The 18,964-nt window shown below is 31.6% G+C and overlaps 3 protein-coding genes and 1 pseudogene across 3 annotated transcripts; 1 reads left to right on the top strand and 3 right to left on the bottom strand.

The window, feature by feature from the left end:
* The window catches only part of LOC140919687 (uncharacterized), a 42,319-nt pseudogene extending 42,141 nt beyond the window's left edge, over window positions 1–178 (top strand).
* Window positions 179–297: 119 nt separating this feature from the next.
* On the bottom strand, window positions 298–1,099 carry LOC140919580 (kinesin-like protein KIN-12B). Its single transcript, XM_073365927.1, has 3 exons — window positions 967–1,099; window positions 510–659; window positions 298–424 (listed from the first exon to the last, which is right to left on the bottom strand). Exons 1-3 carry the CDS (start codon window positions 1,029–1,031, stop codon window positions 379–381), a joined length of 261 nt encoding a protein of 86 aa, XP_073222028.1. The 5' UTR covers window positions 1,032–1,099; the 3' UTR covers window positions 298–378.
* LOC101510876 (kinesin-like protein KIN-12A) lies at window positions 298–3,431 on the bottom strand. The gene is made up of 6 exons (XM_073365926.1): window positions 3,299–3,431; window positions 2,558–2,704; window positions 2,412–2,465; window positions 2,231–2,323; window positions 1,807–1,902; window positions 298–1,594 (listed from the first exon to the last, which is right to left on the bottom strand). Exons 1-6 carry the CDS (start codon window positions 3,302–3,304, stop codon window positions 1,568–1,570), a joined length of 423 nt encoding a protein of 140 aa, XP_073222027.1. The 5' UTR covers window positions 3,305–3,431; the 3' UTR covers window positions 298–1,567.
* Window positions 3,432–3,832: 401 nt separating this feature from the next.
* On the bottom strand, window positions 3,833–5,617 carry LOC101511516 (uncharacterized). Its single transcript, XM_004492094.4, has 2 exons — window positions 5,390–5,617; window positions 3,833–5,171 (listed from the first exon to the last, which is right to left on the bottom strand). Exon 2 carries the CDS (start codon window positions 5,125–5,127, stop codon window positions 4,018–4,020), a length of 1,110 nt encoding a protein of 369 aa, XP_004492151.1. The 5' UTR covers window positions 5,128–5,171; window positions 5,390–5,617; the 3' UTR covers window positions 3,833–4,017.
* Window positions 5,618–18,964: the final 13,347 nt, after the last annotated feature.

Below are 18,964 nucleotides of genomic sequence, written 5' to 3'. Positions count from 1 at the left end.
AAAAGCAGTAGATGCTAGAGGTGTTTTGAAAGCTCTGGATTTCACAAACTCTTTGAATATGAGAAAAAATGTTCTTGAATCTGATGCCGAGTTTGTCATCAAGGAGCTTAGGTTTATAATTCCCCTCCATGAAGCTAATGCAAGCATTCATTTGGCCATTTTGCTCGTGCTCTTGTGAAAATGGATTTGTCTCACAAATTACATGATCAAATATTGGTGGAAATACAAGGTTATGATTTTATTTTATTTTTATTTGGAATTTGAAAACTAAGTGCATGATTTCTTTAAAAGAATTAGTTAAGCAAGGTACTAAATTGTCGCAAATGGATTACATTATCCTCCATAACTTCATTAACAACTGCTTTGTTCTTGATGGCTTTAGCACACTGCAAATCTCAGTGTACTGAATGTTTCACTTCTACAACTGCAACACCAAGTCATGTAAAGAAATTGTAATACAAAAGGATTACTAGGGAAAATATTTCAAAGCACCGTGGTTTACATACTACCTTTGAGCCGGTGAAATAGCACAGACCATTGCTAATTTAGCATTTCCTCCAAGAGACTCCTGCAACAAAAATGTCAGCCTTGAATCTCTGTATGGTATGTGCCGTTGCTTTCCTGTTTGAGAGACTTCTGCAAGAATGTTTTTCAAATTCCTGAATTCCAATTTAACCTCAATAAGAACCGGCTCCAATAGAAATCATTGATCCCAAAAATCACACACATCTTTGGTCATTTTTCACATTTTCCTCTTTAAAAATAACAGTAGTATTTTCTTTAGTTTCAAAAATACATGTTTGCAATTCCCACTTTTTCTCTGTTTCGGGCTAAAGCTTAATTCAGCTCTCTTTTTCCCTATAAATCTATGGTAAGAATTCAAAGAACCAAATCACTTTAATTATCTTTAACTGCAATATACTCTGAAATCTGAATATAATACACATGTATGCTACTAAAACATACCCAAGCTGTGAGAGTGATCTATTAATGTTACCAGCTTCTTTCAAACGCTCTCCGGCAGCACCCATTGATTTTTGTCGTTCTGACCCAGCCAGATCAACAAGATTTATTCTACTTGTTTTAAATCTACTCACACCATCTGCCACACTCTGCAAATATACCCAAGCTGTGAGAGTGATCTATTAATGTTACCAGCTTCTTTCAAACACTCTCCGGCAGCACCCGTTGATTTTTGTCGTTCTGACCCAGCCAGATCAACAAGATTTATTCTACTTGTTTTAAATCTACTCACACCATCTGCCACACTCTGCAAATATACCCAAGCTGTGAGAGTGATCTATTAATGTTGCCAGCTTCTTTCAAACGCTCTCCGGCAGCACCCATTGATTTTTGTCGTTCTGACCCACCCAGATCAACAAGATTTATTCTACTTGTTTTAAATCTACTCACACCATCTGCCACACTCTGCAAATATACCCAAGCTGTGAGAGTGATCTATTAATGTTGCCAGCTTCTTTCAAACGCTCTCCGGCAGCACCCATTGATTTTTGTCGTTCTGACCCAGCCAGATCAACAAGATTTATTCTACTTGTTTTAAATCTACTCACACCATCTGCGGATCTGCCACACTCTGCAAACATGAATTTATCTTAAAACCCCTTCCAGATAGTTAAGACAAAAACAATAATGGAACACTATCAGTTACCGAGATAAACAAATTTCGGAAGGAACAGATTTTCTTAATAGAATTCCTTTGTAATATGATATCAGGATTTTGCTGATGTAACAAAAATATATAAATAAATTGACGTAATCTGCATGCCATAAGGGAAGAGTTATCACCTTGCATCGAGACTCGACAACACAAGTAAAAACAGTATGTGATCGGGAACTCTCAGAATTTATACTGGTTGCACCTATTCTCCTGTTTGATAGTCCCTGCACAATGAATGGTTAATTATAGTAAAACAAGGGAATGAGTAAATGACTCACAGTGACAACTTAATTTTAAACCAATTAGATTGATATAATTGTATCTGCATAACACGAAACCATTCAACTTTCTGGTAATCAATAAGCATCGTGAATTCTTAGCACTGAGCTACTAGGGCTTCAGAGTATTTAAAATTGACATGCTACAGAATAGCAGGCTAAGACTAGTTCAGCAGATGATGCTCAAAGTTATGAACTTACGTCATAAAATATAGTGATAATATTTGTATTGGCACAATGCCTGAAAAGATATACGATTAATAATGAATCGCACCTTCATTAAAAGTTGAGTGATGTCCTTCATGGTGGACACTTGCTCCTCTGTAAGACTTTCAACATAGACACCAGATTTCACATCTTCTCTAATCTGGAAATAAAAGGACAAAAATCAGTTCTAGTATAAAGCAGTGAAACGCGAGAAAAAAATAAATAAAACATGAAGTGTTATATTTTACCTGAAGGTTCCTTTGATTCGGATCCAACAGATCTGTGATTTGCTCATTGTATATCTGGAAGAAAAAAAAACAAATTGTGTTTATGCGGAATAAATTGACAAAGGTCGGGAACATTGAAAGAAATAATTCAAAGTCAATCAACCAACCTCAAGAAAAGAGCACTGGCACTGATAACTGAGCTGTTGGTCAGAATGCTTAGTTTGCTCCTGTGGATCAAATACAACAGTAAACATCACAAAGCACTGCAAATCATAGGCCTCATCCCGGGACATAGGCCTCATCCTGACAATAACCTACGAAAATTAGAGGGATAAGACCAAACTGTTTTTTTATTCAATTTTCAAAATTTAAAATACCAATACCATAATATAAAAACTAATTAAAAATTAAGTATAATTTAGTTAGGAGATAACTGAATTCTATCTTTTTAAAAAATATTATTTTTTGTGAATTTTTTTTTTCTTTTCAACTCTAAACAAAACACAACCCAATAACATTTGAATAAGATACTAAGAGTCTCTTCGAGCTTAATCAGAAGTTATGGATTCAAATTCATCTCTAAATCTGCAGCAATGTTAAATCTCTCTTGAGGGAGAGTTTTGTCCATTGTGTGACCCCACCCAGTTCAAGAGATTAGTCTCTTTTTTTATAGGCAAAAGTTAGTGGTTAGTAATTAATTAGGAGAAAGAGGAAATAGTTAGTATCATGGATCAAACCCTTGACCTACTTCATGATACTTCTTCAAGAGAGTCTTTGCAATTGTGAGCATAGGATATCCAGTCTTAAAAAAAAATCTAAAATTACAGGGAGAATAACAATTTCAATGATTATAAAGAAACCATTTTATAGTTCGTCCAGGACGCTAAAAATATAAAGGACAACCCTGCCTTCATGCATCGTATGATCTACTTAGACCTTAGTAGCTTTCTTCAAGCATCGTGTGGTTTTCGCTGTTCATACATGGTTTGCAGTTGTAAACTTCTTGCTGTACAGGTGAGTGAATCTGCAAAATAGCTAGAATCTGTAGTAATGTTAGTTGGTCATATAGAAATTTAGACATTTCCCTCTCCTTCCACCTTTTTCTTTCCCTTGTACTCTCTCAAATAATGCTCAGGATATGTCCGACACAGCAAAAAAAGAGGCATAATCACCTTAACAGAAATCAATTCCAACTTAGCTGTAGAGTAGAAAGACACGCACGCCAATGAAAACAGTATATCCCAAATCCTATTTTTAAAAAATGAGGATGTTCGGTTTTTTTATATTACAATGTATAAACAAAAGGAGCACTGTGCACAATATTTCACTACTACTTATAAGCCCTGATTCATGATTCTAAAGAGTAAAAATAGCTGAAGCTGAATGGAATGTTAAAGCACATAACTAAACAAAACAGGACAAACACGCAATATACTCAAGACTGGGAAGCAAAAGAGATAATCAATCAATTATTGATCACATTTTCAAAGTTACAACAGCCATTGTCTTAAGTTAAAATGCTACCTCACAAAACTTGAGGACCAAAGATGTCATTTCTGCACACACAAATTTGTGTGAAGTAGAAGGTTGAGGGAGATTTACATATAAGATGGATTGTTTTCTGTGATTATCTACTTGCAACATCATTATCATTGGGGTCTAACTCCCACCAAGAACCTCTGTCATCCTTGTAATCATCATCAATATCACCACAGATATCTTCGATATCATCATCTTCAGATGTTTCAGCAGCTGTATCATCCAAGTTGACTTTCTTTTTATCCACGTTTGGGTTGTATGTCCACTCCAACCTTTTTAATATATCGCGATCTTTCCAGTTTTCCACAACCGATACAGTCTGCTTCTTAGCTTTCCCCATCAAAATTTCCTCCCAAGAAAAGGCAGTATCGGCAGTCCTTTTCAACACTCCATCACTACTAGCATCCCCGATAACAACCGTCTTGAGACATCGCAGCTTTGCTTCCTTTATCACATCAACAAAATCATAATCATCTGATATAAGGACCACACACTCAACCCTCCTATGATCCATCATATCCACAATATGATTTTTCAGCGCGATATCCGCAGCTTGTGGGCTGTCCAAGACAGTTTGAACCCAAAACCCTGCCCTTTTCAGCTCATCAGCCAAACCATACCCAACTTTAGGAGTCAAAACAGCACTTGCAGCCTTCTTATACTTTTCCATTTTCATAGAATACTTCCCCACCAATTTTACCTTCCTACTCCCTCTAGCTGACTCAATCTGGTTCACCCTTTTCAAGTGCTCACGCTCATGCAGTTGCTTGAAATGGTTAACAAGTTTTTCATTCGTGTAAAATTTTCTCCCACAAACGCGACAAAGATAAGGCTCATTAGGTTTAATGACGCCCTTATTCTTCAAACGGAACAACAGTTGCCGCTCTTTCCTCCTCTCACTAACGACTCTGGGGACATTGCTAAAGGTGTGGCTATTGCCATAGGCCACCATATGTCGAACAACCCCAAACGAAGCTGCAGTTATTCTCAGCTTAGTGGCAACTACATAAGGTGCGATGGAATTCGGTGGTTTATTATCCAAGTCCCAGAAAAGCCCTACCCTAAATAGCTTCTCATTTGGTGCCAAGTTTGGATTTTTATTCAAAGTCCTGCTACAACCCCCGGAATGAAAATTTCTCAATGCACCATATGTTTCTATTGTAGAGAAAAATCTACAAAATTTGGGGATTGAAACCATAACCAATAGGTTTTTATGTTCTTCTACACAAATCAAACAATCTCCTAAGAAGAAAACAGAATCCAATCAAGTTTCATATATAGAATACCAATTTTTCTAAACAAGTAAAAGATTGGAGATTTGATTTGATTTAAAGGAACGGAACTACCGAACTTTTTCTATAAAAGCAGAATTGAGAACGTTATTATCAACTGCAATTCACACTTTATGATAATAATTGTTTTAAAGCACTGTAATAGAAGTACTTAAGAACATGACTTACTTATAGGGAGGGTTTTATTTTTACGTTTGGAATCACAGGAAGTAGAAAAACGTAGAGAGAAGGGAGACACAGTGGTTCTGGAAAAAGGAGAGTGAGAGAGAGACAAATTTGGTACCGATCGATCGAAAAGGGCTTTCTCTCACCCTTGCTCGCTCACACACCCAACCGTAACGCTGCGCAATGATCTTAAGAAACAACGCACATTCAACGCCAGCACTAATAATCTCTTTTTCACTATTAAATTCCAGTCTTTTTTCTCTCTATATTTTATAAATACAAATTAACATTTCATTTTTAATCTTAAAATTTTTAAACTAGTTTAACTTTAATACAACGCGTTTATAAATTACAATCCATTTATGCATGTAAAATTGTAAAACATTTTTTTTAATTTAATTTGCATGCAAGGTAATTTTAAAATATTTTATATAGAATTATATAATAATTTTATATATATTTATAATAAAAATAAAAATAAATATTATTATAATTTATTGATATTATAAAAATTATTTACAATCGTTGTATATATATGTAAAAAAATTATTTAATAATTATAGTTTATTGATATTATAAATATTAATATATAAATTAAATTCATTTAAAATAAATATAACTTTTATAACTACAAATATAGTTATCCTTTTACACTACACAATGTAAAATGATCTTCAATTCCAATAAATCACACAAAATATATATAATTTAAAAAATATTTATAAATTAAAGACGGTCGTTTTTAATGATATAATAGTTAAGATTAATTTTTGGTGTTAAAATATTTTACATGAATTAAATCTTTCAAAATAAATAAAATTATTAAACATTTTCCATAATATTCTTTGACAGTATGTGACAAAATATTATTTAATTTGAACTTAAAATTGTTGATTTTTTTAATACAAAAACATAAGGTTAGTAAAATCATTGATTAGTATACAATAACAAAATATTGATTAATAAATAATAACAAAAAATTTGGGTGCCTAAAAGTAACTAAATATTCAACAATTGGGGATTTAAGGAAAATAATTAATTAAAATGTTAATTATCATATTTAATAATAAAAGTATTAAATGTCTATTGACCAGTTGTTTTGGGATGTTTTGTTTGCTTGCTATATATAACGTTTGAACACCTTAATAAATTATTGAATAAAAAATGAAAGTGCCTGTTTGTATATAAAAATAAAAAATAAAATCAAACCAATAACAAAGGATTTGGAATTAGTCAAAATAAATAAATAAATAAATAATGGATTTGTGATTGAATGTTATATGTTTCTTTATCTTCCTTTGTGTGGTTTCAACCACGGTTGCGAATAGGGATGAGAATAGGCTAGGCCGTCCGACAGGGGTCTATGGTCTGGCCTACTTATGGTCTGACATGGTTTGGCCTGTTTAATAAAAAGGTCAGGCTCAGACTGTTTTTAAAGCCTATTTATATAAATAGGTCAGGCTCAGACTTGTAAAAAAACCTATTAGGTCTGACAGGTCGGTCTATATATATTTTATATGTATTTCATTCTCTATTTTTTCTTCTTCTAATTTCCATTGCACTCACTCCAACAAACATGTATGAAAACAACATATTTTTTTTATAAAAACCGATATTATTTATTTGTTACTTTATATTTTATAAAAACCAATACTATTTATTTGTTATCTTTATATATATTATTAGTATATAAATTTAGAAACCCTAATTGTTTATTATTACTGAATATGAGTTTGTTTGAGAGGTAATATTCCGAGTTGTTTGAGAGGATTTGTTTAGAGGTAATATTTTGAGTTGTTTGAGAGGTAATATTCCGAGTTGTTTGAAATGATTTGTTTAGAGGTAATATTCTGAGTTGTTTGAGAGATAATAATAGGTGCGTTTGTTTCAATAAAAAATTTATTCTTTTAAACCAAAAACTATTTTTTAGGGTTTAAAAGGTGTTTGTTTCATATTTTTAAAAAATTATTGTTAGAAAAATCATTTTTTTATTTAATATATATATACATATACACAATAGTATTGGTATATGGAGAATCATATAAATCGATATGTGTAGAACATCATGTAGCTATAGATAATTGTTTATTTATTACCTTTATATATATATATTATTAGTAAATATGATGTTGCACGAGAGGATTTGTTTGAGAGGTAATAATCGGAGTTTGTTTGAGACCATTTATTTGAGAGATAATAATTGGTGTGTTTGTTTTAATAAAAAATTTATTCATTTAAACCAAAAATCATTTTTTAGGGTTTAAAGGGTGTTTGTTTCATATTTTTTTTAAATTATTTTGTTAGAAAAATTATTTTTAATGTGAATAAGGCTTTTAAATAGGCTTACAAGCCAGGCCATGATAGGCCGTAGGCCAGGCTTAGGCCGAAAAAAAAGCCTATCATAGGCCTTAGGCCTCAAAAATTCATCGTAGGTCAGGCTCAGGCCTTTCAAAGCCTGACCTATTCCCACCCCTAGTTGCGAATTTAACCGACGCGGTACAATATATAATTTTTTTTTTGAAGAAAATAAATAAGTTGGTCTTTAAAGTTGTAAACATCAATCAAATTAATTATTAAATTTTTTTAATCAACAAATATATCTATAACATTGTAAAATATCAATTAACATGTTAATTGAATATTTGACTTATTTATATTGATCAAATATCAATGTCATCACAATATATGCTAATTTTTTATGAAATTTAAATATTTCATGTACTAGTTTGTCCAAAATTAATCAATACAACAATTACAATTAATCACAAATTTATCTCTTATATGACAATTTTATCATCAAATTTGTCCCTAAAAAATAACATTGATGTGAGATCAATGTGGATAAACTACATATTCAATTACAATTTAAAATATTTAAGAATAAAATTTACTTTATGACTATTTTAATTGATATTTTACAATGTCATGCATATTCACTTTTTAAAAAATACACAAATTCAAATATCAATTTGTTATTCACTTGACCGACGCCTACAAATTTCAAATATCAATTTGCTCTTGAAAATTAATTCTACAAACTTAATTTTTGTCCAAATCCACATCTAGCCAAGAGTAACATAATAGGTACTTTTGAATTGTTGATTTCACGTAATTTAGAAGTATAAAAAAACTTTCTACCAATTTCGCCACTAACTGCAAAATTCACATTATATTATAATAAAATATATATCATTTTTAGTAAATACACATTTAAAATTACATTTAATTATATTATCGAAACAAATTTAATTTTAAAAAATTACGTTTGTAGAAAATATATCCAAACATAAATTACATTAGAAAAAACTCAATTTTAACTAAAAGTACGTTTACAAAATGAAGTTTATTCAAAATTACATTTGCAAATGTTAATCGAAACGAATACCAAACTTTCATTAAATCTATTCTACTAAAGTTAAAACAATTCACACATTATTTGGTTCTAAGATTTATGTCTAAATATATAGGTTAGTTTAATATTTTCATTAACTAAACTATCATATTAGCCACTTAAAATCCATATCTTTCAATATTCAATGAACTGGTATTTAAGATCAGTGTCCTCAAAATAAATATATAACATAAACATGCGAGAGCTAAAAATATTGAAACGCTCCGTTTCAGTAATTTTTTTTTTATTAACATTAATATTATTAAATAAATTCAAACCAAACCAATCTCCTATCTACTTATTTTTTCACCTCACATTTTCTTTCCTTCTTCTTCTCCCTCTCTCGACTACACCAACATTCACCTTCCCTATTTTTATTTTATTTTTTCTTTATTTTTACTCCTTGCTTTTTCTCATTCCATAACACATTAACCCTCAATCCCAAAAATGAATTTAACATCTCCAAAAAAAGAAATTCTCATACTTCTACAAATGCTTTTGGTTGAAATTTTGGGTTAGAGTTTATGCTCTAAGGAAGGAGAAAGGTGTCCATTTCTTGAGAGTTGCTTATTGAGACCTTTTAAGGTTAATATACTACTCTAATGCAAATATGAACTTTTAGAAAATGTAGTTTTGTTTAAATATCTTATTTTTGTGTTTAAAGTGGATTTAAAGGATTTTTATGATTTCCTAGAGTTAGCTAAACTTTAGAATATTTTTTTAAAAGTCTTGAGAATATTTTTGATACTCAGATTTGTCAACTGAGGTCCTGTCGGCTACTCCAAAAGTTGTTAGAAAACAAATTTAGGTGATTATCCATATTTGTGAGTAGACGACGATCATCGTTATATATTTTCATTATGTTATAATTGTTGAGACAAAATCTCAATTTAATGCTTTGATGAAAACAAACAAAAAGTTAATTAAGAATTCTAATTATGATTCTAAGTGTTTTTGTAAGACCCATAATTTTAAAGTACCATTTATGTATTTTTGGTGTATTTTGGATTTTGGCTCGGAGGCTTTTAAGCCAAAGTTAATAATATTTTGGAGTTTTATAATCAAAAAGATATTTCGATGCCAATTAAAATTTCTCGTCGATAAATAAATTGAAATTAACTGCGGTGAATCCTTTACGGATAATTTTATGCGTTTCGGGCGAAACGGTAATTTAACAAATATCTAGATATTTTGAGATATTTGTTAAGTTATATTTATTATCTATGTATGTTTGTTTGGAGGGAAAAAGAAAGGAAAACTAGAAGGAAAGAAAAGAAAATAGTATAAAAGGGAAAGAAGGAAAAAGGAAGAAAGGAAAAACAAAGGAAAGAAAAAGAAAGGAAAGAAAATTGAAAAATTCCATCTTCTTCCTCTCAACCGTGACCCATTTCTCCTCTTTCTCCTATTTTCATTTTCGTCGCTTTCTTTTCTTCAAAACTAGTAACCCAAGGTTGGGTGAGAGTTAGATCAAGATTTTCGCAACTCCACTCTTCCTCTTTGATTCGAAAACGAAGAAAAACGGTATTTGAGATCCAAACACAAACCCCTCCGTTTCCTCTAGATCCAAGCTTCATTTCTCGAAGAGATAGAAGGGAAAGTTGCTCACCACCACGCTCTGACCCGTGATAGGTGGTACGTTTACGATTTACGTTTTTGGTAAATTGTGTTGACCCGTGATAGGTGACACCTTGGTAAACTGTGCTGACCCGTGATAGGTGGTACGTTTACGATTTACGTTTTTGGTAAATTGTGTTGACCCGTGATAGGTGACACCTCGGTAAACTGTACTGACCCGTGATAGGTGGTACGTTTACGATTTACGTTTTTGGTGAATTGTGCTGACCCGTGATAGGTGGCACCTAGGTAAACAGTACTGGTCTGTGATAGGCGGTACGTTTACGATTCCCGCTTTTTCTTTTAGTAAATCGTGTTGACCCGTGATAGGTGACACCATGGTAACTGTACTGACCCGTGATAGGTGGTACATTTACGATTTACATTTTTGGTGGATTGTGCTGACCCGTGATAGGTGGCACCTCGGTAAACAGTACTGGTCTGTGATAGGCGGTACGTTTACGATTCCCGCTTTTTCTTTTAGTAAATCGTGTTGACCCGTGATAGGTGACACCATGGTAACTGTACTGACCCGTGATAGGTGGTACATTTACGATTTCCGCTTTTTCTTTTAGTAAATCGTGTTGACCCGTGATAGGTGACACCATGGTAACTGTACTGACCCGTGATAGGTGGTACATTTACGATTCCCGCTTTTTCTTTTAGTAAATCGTGTTGACCTGTGATAGGTGACACCTCGGTAAACTGTACTGACCCGTGATAGGTGGTACGTTTATGATTTACGCATTTTAGTAAATCGTGCTGACCCGTGATAGGTGGCACCTCGGTAATTGGTACTTTGGCCTGCGATAGGCGGTACAATTATGATTTACGGCCCTTCGAGGAGGGTTTTGGTTTGGAATTCCGAGTCCATGCATTTTGGCATATACGCATTGCATTAGGGTGCTTGGCACACGAGTCGTGTTTGAATCAAGTATATGATTGAGTGGTTTGAATTGGAATTGTTGTGGTAATTGTGTTGGAATTGCTAAGTGTTATGTATTGATTATCGTGTGTGAGTGCGATGGATTGTAAAACTGTTTCGAAAACCAATTCGTCGTGGTGATTGTGTGGGTTTTGCTAAGTGTTAAGTTTTGGAGTTATGTGTGAGTGTGATTGAATTAGTTTAAGTATTTTTGGAAGAATAAGCAGGGAAATCGATTTCCCAATCGATTGGATGAGTTGCAGGAAGTTCACTATTTTAACCTAATCGATTTGCCAATCGATTGTATAAATATGTCTTTCAAAATCTTTTAAGAAATCGATTTGGAAATCGATTGGCAGAGAGGCAGGAACTCAGCAAAACTGCCAAAATCGATTTGGAAATCGATTTGGCAACCCAGGGGCTCATCAAAACTGACAAAATCGACTTAGAAATCGATTTGGTCATGCAGAAACTCAGCAGAACTGACCAAATCGATTTGGCAATCGATTGGCTCAGCAAAAGTACTTATTTTGAGTTAGATAATCGATTGCTCAATTGATTTATCAATGCTTTGGTCAGTTATGTATTACTTGATGGTTTGAGAACTTCATTTTGAGTTCATTGTTAATTGGCAAGCATTATATGAACTTTTAGCATATGGAAAATCCTTTTAAGGTGCATGCTTAGTTGAAAGGTTATTTTGTGCATTTAAAACTTAAATGTTATGTGTTATCTGTTAATTTCGGTTGGTGACCCTTTACAATTATTGTGGAAATCTGGGTTTTGCCCTCAAATGAGAGTCAGGACGATCCTACCGGTTCGTACCCTACGGACGGGAATGGAGATGGGAACGCTTGACTGCAGCTACGTTAGGAGGATCTCACGGGGCGCGTGGAGATCACTCAGGGTGTATAGTTTTTGGTAGGATGATCAGATTAGGTTGATGTATAGGGACTAGACGTCCTACTTTTTGGGTTGGAGTATTTTGATTTGGAAAACTGTACTTATACTAATATTGTCAGTTTGACATCTTATTTGAATGAGTCCCATGTACCATTTTTTGTTGTGTAAATGCTTTGGATTTATATTTGGAGAAACTTTTCCGCTGCTTGTAAATTATAATGACTCAATTATTTATCCACAGGCATTTTCTTGTTTATTTCTCTGTTTCAGTTTAATTTCTTTTGAAAAAAAAATATACTCTCGCTTTGAAAAACGGGGTGTTACAGTTTTGGTATTTAACATGTGTATTTGAGTGTGTTAAAACAAGATAGGTACCAAACATTAAAAAGCATATCTCGTTAAAATCAAAGAAAGCAAAAGCAGTAAAACGAAGATTGATCTTGAAGTAGTTCTGGGAAACGAAGAACGATCTTCGTTTTTGGCAGAAACAAGAATAATCAGTTTCTTTGTTAGAGATTGAATCTTGTAAGCTTTATTCATCTTATATCTTCATCAAAGAATAAGCAAGGATCAATCTAAGTCATAATTATTCCAGAATTCAAAGGATCAAAGATATGCTTCATAAAAAGTATAAAACAAGATCATTCTTCAAGTGACGCAATTGCAAGTACAAAGTTGCAAGTTGTAAAGTACACTGTTGATTGAACTTTCAATCTAGACCTGCACACTGACTGAAAAGCAAGCAATCATCTCAGACAAATAACACAATCACAAGTACAAGTCAGCTCATCTTCAGCCACTTCGAAGAACGATCTTGGATGTCAAGAACGTTCCTGGATTCAACAGGAACTCTCTTGCTTTTTGACTGATCTTATTTATCCACTTATTGCACCTATGTTGCTCCTTCCCAAAGAACTCCTATTGATGATCTTCAGCGTCCCTAGAAAAGAACCAAACTGGAAAGGGAATCATCAAGAGCTTATAAGGACATTTCCATAATTTTTGATGCTCTTCAAACCATCATTGCAAGACAAGCAAAGCATAAAAAATAAAAAGCAAGACTAATCCTCAAAGTTGATGGCTAAAGTAAGCAAGTACAAATTGGACATAAATGATAAAGTCCATGCATCACTGACACACGTACAGAACAAAAAGGCTTGGCACGCAACAGCTGTCAAAATTGTCAAAATCCAGCAATCACTAAAAATAGAAACGAAGAACGTTCTCCGTTTTCACAACTTTAATCCAAGAACGTTCTGGTTTACAAAGAGCAAAATCTGCTATAATTTAAAGATTAATCTGAGCTACAAAAGTACATCTATCTACACTACAAAACATCAATATTCATCACATAAGAAGTTAATAATCTACATAAGATTGTTTTGGATAGATTCGATCAAAGAGGATTAACAAAGGCAAAGAAAAACATCAAGATCAATCTCCAAATTGATGAGCTATGAGAAAGGACAACCATGACAGCAAGGACACTGCTGCTACACCTTCTTGCATAAAACACATCATGTTTTTGAGGCAAATGACTGACACACAACAACTGTCAAAATCCAACACTCATACAAAACACAAAACGAAGAATGTTCTTGTTTTACAAAAGAAGATTCTAGTTTTAATTCTCTTTTAAAGACAAAATTAAAAGAGATAATTTTCCACAGTATAAATCACATATTAAAGAGTATCAAGACTTCTCAAATCATTGATGAAGTCAAGAACTCGAGATCAATGCCCAAAAGTGAAAAATAGCCTCAAGATTGATCTCCAAATTGATGAGTTGTGAGCAAAGACACAAGTTCATTGTACTTACAATATAATTCAATCACTCACTCATGTGACAACTAATTCACTCACTCATTCACATTTTCCATGAAACCCAAAAGCAAGAACGTTCTTTGTTTTGTCAAGAACGTTCTGGACAGCAAATAAACACATGTTTAATTGCTTTAAAATATATCTTACACTTGGGAAGTGTGTCCAATGGATATATTCATTTTAAATTGAATATTCAAAGTCTTTTAATATCTATAAATTGAAGATCAATTGGAAGATGAAGGCAAGAGTTCAATTTACAGATCTACCAACACTTGTTCAAGTAACAAGTCATAAAAACTCTACAAGCAAACTTCAGCTCTCTTCACTATATCTTTGAATCATTATATATTGAGTTTGTCTTGCATTTATCTCAAACAAGTGTTGAGAAGTTTCAAGATCCCAAACACTTTTATCATACACATCATTTGTAACTCAAGTCTATCTTTTAAGTTAGATTGAGTGTGTTTTTAAAAATCCTTTAAAGGATGAAAGATGATTGTAAAAATCCTTTCTAGGTTGAAAGGTGAATATTATAACAGATCAAGGTTGATCTGGATGATGGTGTAAAAACCAAGAATGTTCTCCATTTTGAACACTTAGTGAAAAATCTCACATTTGTGAGGACTGTACGTAACCCGTATTGGGTGAACCAGGATATATCCTTGTGTAATCTCTCAATCTCTATTTATTTTATGCTTTACAATCAGATTTTATATTGATAACATTGATATTGCTGCTTTTTACTAACCAAGATCAATCTTCGTTTATAACCAAGATCAATCTTGAGATAAACTTTCAGTTTTAAACATGAATTTTTTAAAAGGGGCAATTATAATTCAAATCCCCCTTTCTTATAATTTACATTGTTACTTCAATTGGGATCAGAGCTCGGTCTCTAATGTTGAGCACCTAACAAGTGTTAGAGGAAAAGATTTAGAAAAAAGAAGTAATGTCAAAAGGCAACATGTGCTTAATGGAAAACTTAGAAAATAATGAGGTAATCATTTCTAAACTTTGTCCTATTTGTGAACAAATGGAAAAAGAATTTGATAATCTCTTATGTGATTTAAATATTCTTGTTCAAAAATATGGTTTATTAAAAGAACAACTCCGTAAAGAAAAAGAGAAAGCACAAGCTATGAATGAAGAACTAAGAAAGGTCATTCAAAGCCTGCAACAATCTGATTTAAAAATGTTTGAGCAACAAAAGATTCTCAATGAGATACTCATACAAAATCATCTTCAAGAATATTTTGAAACTAAGGAAGAAAATACCTCTTTAATAATAGAAGTTCATGAACTGAAAAATGACTCAACCAACTTGGTAAATACCACTGAAACTTTTCAAAAGAACATGATATCTGAAGAAGATATATTTGACAAAAATGATTTACGTTTTAAAACTTCTCAAAAAGAAAAGCTTTATGAAAATGTTTTTGTGTCAAAAAAGAAGGATGGGAAAGGTAATATAAGATGCTCTTACTGTAACAAAATTGGACATCTTGATCCCATATGTTTTTACAAAAAAAGGGATAAAAAATTCAAAGCAAAACGATTTCCAAAAAACGAAGAACGTTCTTCGTTTTTTCATTCATGTGAAGATCGTTCTTGTCTCATATCAGAACTTTCTCCAAGAATAAAAAATAAGTTTTCTTATTTTTTAAAGAGTGGTCACGTTGAATCAAATTGTTATCAAAAGAAAAAATCTTCTAGAAGAAAATATACTAACCATCAAGACCCAAACAAATATGGGTACCAAAATCATTACTAACTTGTGATGTAGGAACGTCATCCAACAATCAAAAAAGAACATTGATACATGACCAAGGCATGCTTAATACACATGGATTGAAAAGTATGGTGTTTCCTCTGATTACAAATATTTGGAATGTCTATAACCTTTGGAAACATTAACAAATCAAAGGTACATGTATCATTAGTTGAAATAATTTTGCATAGATTAAGGATGTTTGATATGTGAAAGATAACTTTGTAAAATTGATTTTTAAAGTTATTTTTTAAAAACCCCACATGGCTGATGTAAACTAAACATTCTCATGTTTAAGTTTAAAGAAAAATCACTATGTTTTATACTTAGATAAATTTCCACCAAAATCATATTTTTTAAGAGTTTAAAAAAGAATTGTAATTTCGATAAGAAATAATCAAGGAAAATTTGAAACTTCATTCTTCAAATTAGTTTTTGATGAAAATGATATTTCACATGATTTTCTTGTCAAAGAACTTTCCAACAATATGAAGTTTTTTTTTTTTAAAAAAAAAATAGTTACAAGAAATGGCTAGAACAATTTTAAATGAGTCAAGTGTTGAAAAAGAATTTTGGGGAGAAGCCATAAAAATTATTTGCCATGTTTTTAATCTTGGCTCTATTAGAAAATATTTTTAACATACCTTCATATGAATTTTTGAAAAATAAGAAAGCAAAACATATCTTTCTTTAACATTTTTCAATGTCATTACTATGCTTTGCATGGTAAAGAAAGTATGGGCATTTTTTTTTAAATGTCATCAAAGTATATATTTTGAATACTCTATATTGTATAAATATTATAGAATATAACATCGTTAAAAATCGTGGTCAGGATCGTTCAAATTGAAGTCAGATCATTCTAGTCATAACGAAGAGCAATCTTCGTTTTTAGCTTGTTCTGCCAAGCCGCTCAAAAACGATCTTCGTTCTTCATAATCACTAACTTTCAAAATCAGTTTTTCCATCTGCATGTCAAGCTTTAAAATCAAGCAACAAGGCGTTGTGTACGGCATAGACTTGATTATGGCGCAACCATCCTTTTGAATGAGCACTTATGTGAAGAAAAGAATAAAACATTAATTTGGAAGTGGTTAAGAAGATCCTTGAAAATGTGTGACAATTTTTGATTTGTCACTGGAAGGATTAAAATTATTCTTTAAGAATGCCCAAGAGCAGTATTACATGAATATAATGCATGCCACACATAATTTGGACTTAAATGATGATGCTATACAAAACTGGATCAAAGATTGTTTTGACGATCAAACAAGAACAATCTTCGTTTCTTAACAACATATGTTCACATTGTCCACTTGTCTGATTCAAGTGCTCCTTTGGATCTTATCAAGGTATATCCTAATTATGATTACTATTTATGAAAATCAAATCCTTATCATACATTCAAAATATCATGTTAAATGAATTAACATCATTTTGTGCAAATTCACCTATTTATGTCCTTGAAAGCATTTTCTATCATGTTCTCAAATTGTTTGCATATTTTGAGTAGCTTATCCATGCTTGAAGCTTGAGTATAATATTTTGAATATGCTTTTTTAAAAAACAAAAAATTGAGTTTTATAATGTGACTTTTGAAAAAGATCATTCTTCAACTTATTTTAAATATATATCCTTGTTTATGATTTATTTTGGAAGGATTTCAACAAGAGAATATATTTTGGTCTTCATAAAAATGATTTTTTTGTCTCTTGTTGCCTTAAAACTCAAAACTAATAAAAAAAAAAAAAAAGAAATAATTTGGCTTGAAGTCAAAAATTGATATTTGAGCATTTTGAGACATATTAATATATGTCTTTGCAAATGAGTCTTATTTGTTGCTCATTTCTTTCGTGAAAATTGATCTCAAGTGTTTGAATTTATTTTAAGCATGGTAGATAGAAATAGCAACAATAAAAAAGCCTCATACATACTTACTAATGAAAGTAAGTTTGAACATGTGCCTTATTGTCAATTAGTATGAATGCAAAAATGTTGTAACAAAATTTTTTTTTTAATGTGAGCAAATCTCTTGGTATATTTTTTATCCATTTGAAAAAAACAAACATCTTTAATATAAGAATATTTTGTAAAGAGAGAAAATATATTTGACATGATATCATATTCATCTTATTTTGCTTCCATATATGCGCTCATTCTCTCTAGTTTTAAAAATGAAAAATGGATCTATTTATAACAAGTAAGTATGATCATGTTAATCAAAATGTTGTCTCTTGTGAAAGAGGATAAAGAACAAAGAGGCATATTACTTGTTTGATGGAACTTTGAATTATTATAGGATATTAATTTAATAATATTCAGCGGGAGTTTTTAGAACATTTTATTTTCTTAAAACCGAAGTCAACTCATTTTTAAAAAAAAAATAAGAAGAATATATTCATTGAAAATTTTCAAGTGTGTTAAAATGCTTGTATATGTTTGCATATAATTATGTCATATTGCTTTTGTTATCATTATTCATATCTTGATTGCAATATTGATCATCATACATATTGTGTTCCTTGACGTTATGCAAACTTACAAGTTTGATATATGAATGCATTGATCAAACACATGATTTCTATATGTCATATATTCATGTTATTGATTCCTAAATTTGCATTTTCTTTGTATTCCCCATTCTTTTTGTGTTGACAATGGGGGATAATTATTTTAGATTTTATGTTAGTTCAAAAATCTAAAGCATATTATGAGGGGGAGCTTTTAAGCTCTCTTTGATTAAAATTAGAATCAAAATTAAAATCTAAATTAACATGTTTGTCATCATCAAAAAGGGGGAGATTGTTGAGACGAAATCTCAATTTAATGTTTTGATGAAAACAAACAAAAAATTAATTAAGAATTCTAATTATGATTCTAAGTGTTTTGGTATTTAACATGTGTATTTGAGTGTGTTAAAACAAGATAGGTACCAAGCATTACAAAGCATATCTCATTAAAATCAAAGAAAGCAAAAGCAGTAAAATGAAGATTGATCTTGAAGTAGTTCTGGAAAACGAAGAACGATCTTCGTTTTTGGCAGAAACAAGAATAATCAGTTTCTTTGTTAGAGATTGAATCCTAGAAGCTTTATTCATCTCATATCTTCATCAAAGAATAAGCAAGGATCAATCTAAGTCATAATTATTCCAA

This window comes from Cicer arietinum, chromosome 3 (genome assembly GCF_000331145.2).
Source record: "Cicer arietinum cultivar CDC Frontier isolate Library 1 chromosome 3, Cicar.CDCFrontier_v2.0, whole genome shotgun sequence".
Classification (NCBI taxonomy): domain Eukaryota; kingdom Viridiplantae; phylum Streptophyta; class Magnoliopsida; order Fabales; family Fabaceae; genus Cicer; species Cicer arietinum.
The sequence above is the reverse complement of the archived record's forward strand: the minus strand, read 5'-3'. Positions and strand labels throughout refer to the sequence as shown.

Excerpts from the sequence above, each read along its gene's own strand:
- LOC140919580 (XM_073365927.1), bottom strand. The coding sequence starts at position 1,031 with ATGGGTGCTGCCGGAGAGCGTTTGAAAGAAGCTGGTAACATTAATAGA. Across the intron at positions 660-966 it reads AGATCACTCTCACAGCTTGG|GAATTTGAAAAACATTCTTG; the intron begins GTATGTTTTAGT and ends ATTGGAATTCAG. Across the intron at positions 425-509 it reads GCTATTTCACCGGCTCAAAG|TTGTAGAAGTGAAACATTCA; the intron begins GTAGTATGTAAA and ends TTGGTGTTGCAG.
- LOC101510876 (XM_073365926.1), bottom strand. Across the intron at positions 2,466-2,557 it reads GCCAGTGCTCTTTTCTTGAG|ATATACAATGAGCAAATCAC; the intron begins GTTGGTTGATTG and ends TTTTTCTTCCAG. Across the intron at positions 2,324-2,411 it reads CGAATCAAAGGAACCTTCAG|ATTAGAGAAGATGTGAAATC; the intron begins GTAAAATATAAC and ends TTTTATTTCCAG.
- LOC101511516 (XM_004492094.4), bottom strand. The coding sequence starts at position 5,127 with ATGGTTTCAATCCCCAAATTTTGTAGATTTTTCTCTACAATAGAAACA.